The 10,178-nt window shown below is 52.0% G+C and overlaps 1 protein-coding gene across 1 annotated transcript; it reads left to right on the forward strand.

Moving 5' to 3' along the window:
- The first annotated feature begins 1,608 nt into the window (after nucleotides 1–1,608).
- Nucleotides 1,609–5,367, forward strand: GOLT1A (golgi transport 1A). Its single transcript, XM_019546507.1, has 5 exons — nucleotides 1,609–1,684; nucleotides 2,953–3,044; nucleotides 3,760–3,938; nucleotides 4,415–4,478; nucleotides 4,972–5,367. Exons 1-5 carry the CDS (start codon nucleotides 1,660–1,662, stop codon nucleotides 5,008–5,010), a joined length of 399 nt encoding a protein of 132 aa, XP_019402052.1. The 5' UTR covers nucleotides 1,609–1,659; the 3' UTR covers nucleotides 5,011–5,367.
- The last annotated feature ends 4,811 nt before the right edge of the window (nucleotides 5,368–10,178 follow it).

Genomic DNA, 10,178 nt, shown 5'->3' on the forward strand with positions numbered 1-10,178 from the left:
CACCCTGCTCTGTGACAATGAGCAGTTCTCTTCCCTTCCCAATGGTTTTTGTCTCCTCCTTGGATGATGCTTCTGCATGCGCATGATGTCCAAGTAAGTGCACTCTGTTAGAGCTAAGCAGGAATATCAGCGACGGCAGCCCTTGTTATTATTCAAGCACAGTCCAGACTTGCTGTGGTCTATATTGCAGCTGCATAGCAGCTTGATAGGAAAGGGTCTCCCTGATTGTGTAGCCAAGGCATCACCCAAAATGTTTAGCTTTACAGTGCAGCCTGGTCTGTACTGTGATCCCAGCTGTACCAATGTAAATGGGAGAACTACCTCCTTTGGGTTCAGGGGAGTTGCCTTGGCTTTATACTGGCGTAGCTCAGATCCCGAACTACCCGCCCCTGTTTGTGGCAGGTGAGAGATGGAAGGACACATGGGAAAAACAGGCAGCTGAAGAAAGGACTGGATTTTGTGCAAGGCTGCAGCTTTAAGCAAGTGAGTTTGCTTCACCTGGGCATCTAAGTGCTTGTCTACTGCGGATGAGAGAGGACCTTCCTTGCAAGGGCAACAGAGCCAGAAGGAGAGCAGCAAAGCCAAGCCAAATCTGAGGGTCACGTTCATCCCCCAAAGGGTGCTGCTGAATGTGGAGGTGGAAGGGCAGAAACTGCCCCCCAAAAAGATGATCTTGAGCATGTCTGAATATCAAACACTTCTGCTTGTTTCTGGAGCTGCCTGTGAAGGTTCTGCGGGTGAAGAAGGAAGAGGAGGTGAGGCCAAGGGATGGCTCATCTCTGACCCACAACCCAGCCTGCACACACAGGCTCTACACCCTTTCATGAATCAGGTGGTCAGTGCACACGAGTATCTCCAGGCATCAGATGCAGGCGACGGATGCTCTGGGCAGTGTAATTAGCCCAGCACAATGAAGCTCCTCTGCTTGCCGCTTGCACAAAGGGTTTGTCTCTGCAATGTCTGAGCAAGTCATAGAAGAAAAGAGCACTTGGCCGCATCTACCACAAGGGATGGTTTAATCAGGCATGACGATGGGTGAGGTAGGTATTGTTCCCATCTGACCCATAGGTAACAGGTTTGGGGCTTTGCAGTGGGTCAGGTTGGCTGTAAAAGAAAAGTTACTCACTGCTTGTTGGCTGGGGTGGGATCTCTCCTTGTCTGTTGTTTGTAAAATGGACCTTGAGCAAGTTGGTGAAGCTAGGCCATTTTTTCTGGTACTATACCTAGCACCAAATACATGACTGGGCTCCTAGCCACCACCTCCACATAGATCATAAATAAGGAGACAAAGTAGGGGAGAATCAGGTGGTCCCACTTCACCAGATTCCTCCTGTTTCTCAGTGCTGTGAGTGAAACTACAATTGAGCCCTTTTATAGGAGACAGTAGGGTTGAAAATAGGGAGCCCTGAGCCCTTGGAACAACACTGTGCCCGTGACACGGTCAGCAGGACCTTGTGGTTCAGGCTGTGTTTGCGAGGCCCAGTGTAAGTGCCTTCCAGCCTGTGCTGGATTCACCTGGAGGTGCTGAGCACACCGGTGGCTGCCGTACCAACCTTACTGCCCCTGCTGCGAGGTTAATGATTTGCAGGATGACGTGGAGGTGAAAGGCCTTTCCAAGGGTCACAACTTGCACCCCCGCCCCAGGCCAGGACAGGGAAGATGGTGTCTCTCACGGATTGCCAGAGTAAGTAAAGGATGCAGCCTCTGCCGGGGTTACTTGTTAATGATGCCCTGTGGAGCTGGGGGAGCAGCTTCCATCGGAAACAGGGGCCTGATCTGCTCCATGAGGCATGTGAAGCCATGACTTCCAGTGCAGGGCTGGACCAGGGGCAGCTGTGCTGGCTGCTTTCACTGGAAGCATCAAGAGTAGGGAACTCGTGTCTTGCCTCGGCCTGAAAGGCGTGGGGCTGGCACTCTGTGGGCTCCCTGAAGGGCACTTAACACAGAGTCAAGCACTGATTTCACTGCTTCCCACAGCAATAACTCAGCACCACTGGCAGCAGCTGGGTCGAGGCATTCGTATGACTTGGCTCCAGAGGGCGAGCCCTGGATTGGACTATGGGAGGGTCTGTGGGGAGGGTGGAGGGGCGTTAGAGCTGTGTGGGGTGGGGAGGGCAGTAGGGCAGCCCGGGGCTGCTGCTGCATAGGGGCTGCAGGTCAGGACTGAGATGCTTGGGGAAAGCTGCGGCTGTGCGTGCACCGAGTCCAGGGCTAAGACAGCAGGGAGGCTGCGAGACAGGATTATAGGACACCGGTAGATCTGTGCAGCCCGGGCAGATCATAAGGGCAGAAGGTTTGCAAGCCGGGCCTGAGATGCTTGGCTAAGCTGGGAGCCTGGGGCGCCTGCTGAGTGCCGGCCTCCTATCACCCCGCCTGAGCACCAAACTCGCGGCAGAGAGCAATGATGAGTGAAAGGCCACTGTGAGCAGCCAGCCTTCCCTGCCCTGCTCAGGCCTCTCCAGGTGTGCTGGTGGGCTTCTCATTCCTCTGAACCCATGAGACAGCCCGTCCTCTGCTGCAGTTTGGCTGAAAGATACAGTGAATAGCGCTGAGGTTGTGATCCAAACCCCTTTCAAAACAGTCCACCACTATGAGGTGGGTGAGGATTAGGATACAAATGAGATGGAGACTATTCAGAAAGGCCCTATTAAATCACTCCGCTGGTTTTTCAACCAGTTGAACTTCAGACCAGCTCTTTTTCCTCCCTCGGATATCAAGTGACCAAGGGATTTGCAAGGTGTGCTGCCAGCAGGGTGGAAGGCAGCCACCTGGGATAGCATGGATAGTGAGAAAGGGTGACCAAGCCATGCAGCGAGGAGGCAGGGATGCGATGAGGAACCTCAGGCCAGGTGTGGTGACCTGGGGTAGTACTGGGTAGGGCTTTCTACACAGCAAGCGGGCTCTCTTTGTGGTCTGCCATGCCCCTAACATCAGCCCCTCTGCCTCTTGCAGGGATTGGTGTGGGAATCATGGGCTTTGGCCTATTTTTCATCCTTTTTGGGGTGCTCCTGTACTTTGACTCAGTGCTTATGGCCTTTGGAAATGTAAGTAGCTTGAACCCTCACTTCTTTGCTGCTGCCCAATGGTCAGGATGGAAAATTACAGCCCAGGGAACTTTTATCCCAGTTGCTGCTTACGTTGAGGGAGCGTTGCCAACCCCCTAGTCAGATGGGGCTAGCTGGTCAGTGCAAACCCTGCTCGGGTCAGTGCAGATGAAGTCACAGGGGTCAGGCCAAGTGCTGAGAGGTGTCCTCCCCTCTGCCCTCACCCCCACAGCAGGTGCCAGTTGGTTCCTTAGCAGACAAGCTCAAAAGAGAAGCCGTGGTTCAAGCCACATAGCAAATGAGCTGTGTTCCTCCAGAAGTGTTGATGCCTCCGGGCCAGGCTTGAAACCCTTGGTATTCCAGCATTTATTATAACCAAGGGGATTTTACTCCATCCTTCTGTACCTTCTGAATATCCATTCCATGGGCTTAGGCAAGAAATATAAGCCTGTTTCCCCGCTGAGTTAGGGTGCCCTTCTGGGATCGCTGCTGCGGAACAAAGCCTCTGGTGGCATACGTGTCCGACCCATGGTGTTGGTTGTAAGGGAGCCAGCAGCAGACAAGGAGAATGCCACTGTGTTTGGAGGGGTTGTCCAGTGTGGCTGATGGGGCGTGGAAGCACCAGCAACTCGCCCATGGGAAGGGGGGATGAAGGGAGCGCGCAGAGCTGATCTCTTTTAACCCACCCCCTTCACCCCCATTTCCTCCTGCACAGATCCTCTTGCTTTCTGGCTTAGTTTTTATCATTGGGTTCAGAAGGACTTTCAGCTTCTTCTTCCAGAGGGAAAAGCTGAAGGGCACCAGCTTCTTCCTGGGGGGCATCATCATTGTCCTCCTGAGATGGCCTCTTCTTGGCATGGTGCTGGAGGCCTATGGCTTCATCAGCCTCTTCAGGCAAGTAATTCTCTCAGTGCATTTCATTTCAATTTAACGTTAGCTGGTCTTGCATGAGAAAGAGCACTCCGTGGATCTGGGCTGTGCGGGCTGTAAAATGAGACCCCATTCCCCTTGGAAGCTCCTCAGCCGGCATCTTCATCCAAAGCTTCCCAAAGCATCATGCAGGCATGAAGCTCTGCACCTATATACGGGAAAGTAAATCAGAAGTAAGCTCACTGACTTCAAGCAGAGACTCAGTTTCCAATCCACTTGGCCCTAATTCTTGGATGCTTTTGTGGCAGGCACCAGCGTATTCAGACTGATGGACAGTTGGGGCATACTTTCCAGCTGGTGGACCCTTCTCAACCTAAATTTACTTGACATAGCTGCAAACCAGGGAGAGACCCCCTCCCTGCACCCACATACAGCCCTTCCGTCCTCCAAGGGGACAGATCTCAGCTCAGGGATTAACAAAGATCTTTGTTTTGCTCCAGGTCTTTTCTCCCAGTCGCTTTTGGATTCCTGGGAGCTTTGGGAAATATTCCACTGCTGAGCAAGGTGAGCAGGGCTGCGGGGGGAGTTTGCACTGAGTGGTCTATGGGTTTGGGTTTTGCAAAGTGGTGAGGGCAGCACCAGTTACACTGGTGTGAGTTCATAGTGCTCCAACTGCCAAAGGCCTTCCTTCCTCTTGGTAGAACAGTATTTCTCTGCCACCTGCCAGCCAGCATGTGGGAAACACCTACTGTGGGATGGCACTGTTGGCGCCTTTTGTGTTGGAGGTCAACATAGGAAGGAGCCCTATTAATTTATATTTAGCCATCTACATCTGCTCAGTAAAGGTCTGGACAGCATCATCTGCATCAGAAGATGTAAGCAGTGAAAGCAGAGCCATGCAGAGAAGACTTGTTTTCAGCAGCAAGTAGCATTAAGACTTGGATTTGGGTCCCTGTGGTTACAGTACTAATTGCATATCCAGGGTAAATTATCATTGTCTGCAGCTCTTTGAACATCGTTCCATATTACTGCTAATAAGTTACTGTTGCTGTTGTAGCTGTTCCAGAAACTAGGCGACAGCAGCTCCTTGGTGTGAGCTAGAAGAAGGACCTACACCTAGGGAAATAATTTCTAGACATCCAGATCCTTGGGCAAGGTGCTTTCTTTGCACACGCTTTTAACATCAGGCTCTGCAGGCTGAGACCTCCTTGGACTGTACATGCCCTCCTGTTGTGACTGGAGCAGCGTGGAGACCACAGATCTTCCAGAAAACAGTGGCTTACTATGGAAAGTCTCCATCACACAGATCTAGGCAAGGTTTGTACCTACCCAGGTCTGTGTTGACAGGAATGAGGTTCTCAAATTAGGGACTTGTACGAGTTTGATTCTACTTTTTGCCCATGTTCTTATGAGAATAAAATTCTCTGTGGATTAAAAGCACATCTGAGATGCTGCCCTGTCTCATGAGCACTCACTGCCCAGTGCATGTTGTTCGTCTTCCAACAGCAAGTCCACAGAGCACAGGGGACTCCTATAGCTATCAGTCAGAGGAGTTACTCCTTTAGCTCAAATCAAAGAGAGTTAGGAATGGGTTCCTGGCTTCATGTCTGGGCAGCTCTCCTGAATCTTTCTAGCTGAAATGGCATCTTGCAAAGCTATTGGAGATTTGAACTGAGTGGTTTTATTTTTCCTGGAGAAGTGGTGATGTGGACTAGCAGACAGGCTTTCCAGCCTTTGCAAGGTTCTGACAGAGCTCAGCACGAACCAGAGGCCTTGGAAAGAGGGGGGCAGATTTAAATGGGTGCCAAGTGCCTAGAGAACTGCAACCAGTCAGGTTTGATACCCGCTCAGTTAAATGCGGAGTTGCAGAGGGTTGCTGCTAACAGGGAAGCTATTGCACAGTAAGCCTGAGGTATCTAGTACTAGGTACTCTACCCGAACTCCCGGTGTGGGCCCTCTTAGTCCACCCTGAGTGCTTTTGGACAAATAAATGAATACATGAAGTGTGTTACATTGCACAGACCTGCCCACCCTGTCTCACTTGTCTAACCTGGTTTGGGGAGACAGAAGGTGCATCCCTCAGTGGCACACCCATAGACGTATCCTACACGTGTCCAAATGGTGACTTAGTGCCAAATGACTCTTGCACTGTACATTCGCACCTAGCCTGCTGCATGCGCCTCTCCCCATCCGGGCAAGCCCTGAGCGACAGGGGGAAGGGAGCCCTGCAGAGCCATTAAGTATGTCAGCCTCTCTCTGATTTGCTAAAGGATTTGGCATGAGGGAAATGTCTTTGTTACTATTGTTTTAATCCTGGCTTTTCACCATTTGAAAAACCACTATGCAGCAGGTGCTCAAACCACAGCACCTGAAACTATTTGCCTCTCTGCTTGCTGTGCCTTTCATGTGAAACAGAGACCTGCTGCTCTGGCGGAGACACCTACAAGCTTGTGCCCACAAGACGCTTTCCTGAACTGGCGTCTGCTCCCAGTGGGGTCAGTGGCAAAACTCCACGGTTGACTTCGATGGTGCAGGATCAGACCTGGGAGTAGGAAAGAGTCCTGTGTCTGGGGCCAAGGCTGGAGGGCTCCATGCTGCAGGAGTTCTGGGTTACAAAGGACTATGCGGGTAGATGGAGGAAAAGGCCTTACTCAGAGGGAGAGAGGGTGCTCACACCCTGCTCGAGGCCCTGCTCTACTCCCTGGAGAAGTGGGGTCTTGGGGAGACAATGGCGTTGCAAAGCCACCCTGGTGTCCCCTCCACCTGGGCTGCTTTCCTGGAGGTGCTGACTCTGGTGGAGGTAGTGCAGCTGCCTGGCAAGCTCTGAGAGAGGGTGCACAGGTTACAAAAACTCCCATTAAGCCACATTAACATTTCATGACCTGATCCAGGGGGGGCCGAGTTCCCCACCTTTTCATGTTCACTGACCATGAAAACCAAACAATATTTAGGGCTATTAATTAATAAAGAGCTGCTGAGAGAGAGAGAGAGAGAGGGAGGCAGGTCAGGAGTAAAGAAGGCTGTACAGGAAGAGGCTGCTAATTCTTGCCAAGCGTTATAGGCTGGGGGTTGTTTTACTTACCTGGAATAAAACATGAGGAAAAATGTCCTCTGCGAGTGGCCCAGGGATGAATATTTCAGTCATGCATCATGCATGTGAAGAGCACTAAGCCATGGGGGCAGTTAAGGCGCAAGCCAGTGCTCTTTGCAGTGCTGCCTCCGCCCCACAGATGTCTGTGAAGGCGTCAAGGTCCTGCCAGACGTGGAGCCACCTTCCAAAACCAGTGGTGAGGAACGACTTCTGCCGTGTGGCCGCTGGAGCCTGCCCTCCTCTCATGCTGCTGTGACACCAGCTCCAAAGAAGGATGCTGGGGTCCCTCGAAGCAGGGCGCAGCCTGGCAGGAAAGCCCCTCGCTGCTCCAGCTCTGTCCAAGAGGGTGAGCTCTTGCTGCTCTTGCTCTCTCAGCCATCCTGCTGGCACCTTCCCCACCTGCGAGGTGAGTGTGTTGCATCAGTTCCTGTAACTGTGATGATCCTGGCACCAAGGAGCGGGCTGTGAATAACCCTTGCACCAAGCCAGAGCAGGTCCCCTTGCCAGCTGTACTGGGGGAGAAGGATGGTCCCTGTGGAGCCCTTCGTGCTCCACAGCCCTGCAGCAGCCAGGGGGGTACATAGTTGTAGGGTGGTAAAGCCGTCGTAGGCATCGTCTTCAGCCCGCAGCCTCCGTTTGCCCAAGGTGAGGAGCTGTGAGCAGCGTTTGCTGTCTTCTGTTGGTTTCACATCCAAGCCCAGCTCCCACGGACTGGGGCGAGAGCTGCACCGGAGTCCGTCTCGAGTGCCCCTAACAAATAACAGACAGCACGTCTCCATAGATCCATATCTGTTTTAGTACAGCCCGTGGGCTGATACCTTGAGGGAGAAGGGGCAAGATGTGACAATGTGGGCACTAAAGGTGGAGGCGCTCAGCACATGGAGGCCCATCCTGACTGCCTGAAAAATGCCCCAGGGCTACTCTGAGTTGATGAGGTGCTTCATGGTGTCAGACGCCATCAGATGGGCATGGGATACTTGTATTAACCTTATTACTGGCCATCACCAGCCTGAAGAGAGCCAGCCAACACCACCTGCCAGAAATGAGTGGGGGATGTAGACTAAAAGAGACCCCCCCACACCCCCTTTATTCCATAGACAGTGCCTATGACTGCCGTACCACCCTACAACTATGCACCGCTGTGGTTACTGTGCATGGGACGGTGATCCTCTCATAACCCTTCCATCTCATGGAAAGATTTTAATTTAGCATTAGCTTAATGAAGCTTTGAAATCCGCTCTCCATGGAGCTTGTGAGGGGGCTGGATGCCACAGCCTTGAACATAGCACAATGGGAGCTATGGGTCATGTAAAGGGCAGCGGAGCTGCTTCGCCTGTGCCTCAGTTAAGATCCCTGTTCCTCCAGATGCCTTTAAAATGCTGACCTTCTTTCAGTGCCCCCCCTGAGAAAGGAGGAGACAGAGGAGAGATGCTGTGAGCATGCCAAGACCCTGACTCAGTTCACTGTGCTTGCAGCCTCCTGGAGAATAGCCAGGGACATGGGGCAGCAGGTCATGGCAAATGCAATCGGTTTGTGGGAGAATATCGCTGAACAGCAAGGCTGCCCCTGAGCCTGCTTCTGCCTCTATAAGTGGGGAACTTGGCTCTGGTCCTGCTCGTCTGCTCAATGTTTTAACAAGTCCAGGCACCACTTCTGCCTTGTATGATGACATCCCTGGCTGTAGGCACAGGGCTGGGTTTCACCCTCTCTCACTGTCCCTCAGGGTTTAAGATCACATGTATTTGTCTGAAGGGTACCATGGACCACCTTAGCCCATGCACCCGTCTCACAGCTGTCCACACTCTTGCTCTTGCACTCCCATTGGGGTTGCCAACCTGCTGGAGACACTGCAGTGAGATGCTGGACTTCCTTGGGAGGAAACACTGTGTCAAGCATCAGCTAAAAAATATGGCCATTGTGTATTAAGAGGCTTTTCTGTGTAATGGGAAAAGTCATTTGTTTCTGCATCTGAGTCATTACAGGACTTAACAGCTCCAATCAGCTCTGCAGAGAGGTTGAAGACCTTCCAGCAGGATGAACAGGTATGTCGCACAGGCAAGGGAGAGCACTAAAGGCTACACGCTGGCATCTCGCCTCGCCGTGTGTTTGAAGAGCTCTGGTGTCGTAAAATTCCAGTGTCGACGAGACAGATGGGTCTCTCCAATGTGCTTGTATGGCAGAGCCCAAGCTTAGAGCATGTGTGTAAAGCCACCCTGAGCTGGTCTTTTTGAAGGGGCTAGCTAGAATGCATTAGCTGGAACACAGCTTTAAATCCCTGACCTGGCTTGGTTAAATCCCACAGAAACACAAGCTTTCCTTGACAAGAGGAAAACAGTCCCCTGGGACGTGGGGTTAACAGATGCTATTAACAGGGAGCCCTGTGATTTTAATTTCTGCATGGCTGTCCAACACAAAGGTAATGAATGCAGGCCCTTAGGTTGTACAGGAAGGAGAGTGAGCCACAAACCAAAGTGTTTTAGGAAAATACTTATGCGAGACAGAGAGAGGGAGGAAAGAAGGAGAGGGAAGAAAGAGAAGCACTTAGGGAAAGAGGGACAGGGCCGGTCTGCACACAGCTGGTTGGATTTACATTGGTATAAAAAATCAATCCCATTCAATCATGGTATATAGAGACTTCTATTGTTGGTTTAAAGCTGACTGTATCCAGTGCCTGCACATTCAGGTGCAAGCTATGTGCCTATAAGCTGGGTTTCATCCAACAAAAGAATAGCTGTACGCAAACCTGGCTGGGCTGCATTAAACAGGCTGAAGCAGAGCAGCAAGTGCCAGCAGTTTTGTTTCAATGTAAAAATGAATTATTCCAGTTCCGCTTCACTCTCTGGATACGTCTACACATAGTTTCATAGTTGGTTGGGTCAGAAGGGACCTGAGCAGATCATCGAGTCTGACCCCCTGCCGTGGCAGGAGAGAGTACTGGGGTCAAACGACCCCAGCAAGGTGTTCATCCAGCCTCCTCTTAAACACCCCCAGGCCAGGAGCCTGCACCACTTCTCTTGGAAGCTGGCCCCAGACCCTAGCCGCCCTGACCATGAAGTCGCGCCTCCTGATGTCTAGTTTGGATCTCCCCTCTGCCAGCTCGTGACCATTATTCCTGGTCACTCCTGGCGGTGCTCGGGGGAACAGGGACTCCCCCAATGCCTGCTGATCCCCCC

This window comes from Crocodylus porosus, unplaced genomic scaffold, assembly GCF_001723895.1.
Source record: "Crocodylus porosus isolate Cpor-Errol unplaced genomic scaffold, CroPor_comp1, whole genome shotgun sequence".
NCBI lineage: Eukaryota > Metazoa > Chordata > Crocodylia > Crocodylidae > Crocodylus > Crocodylus porosus.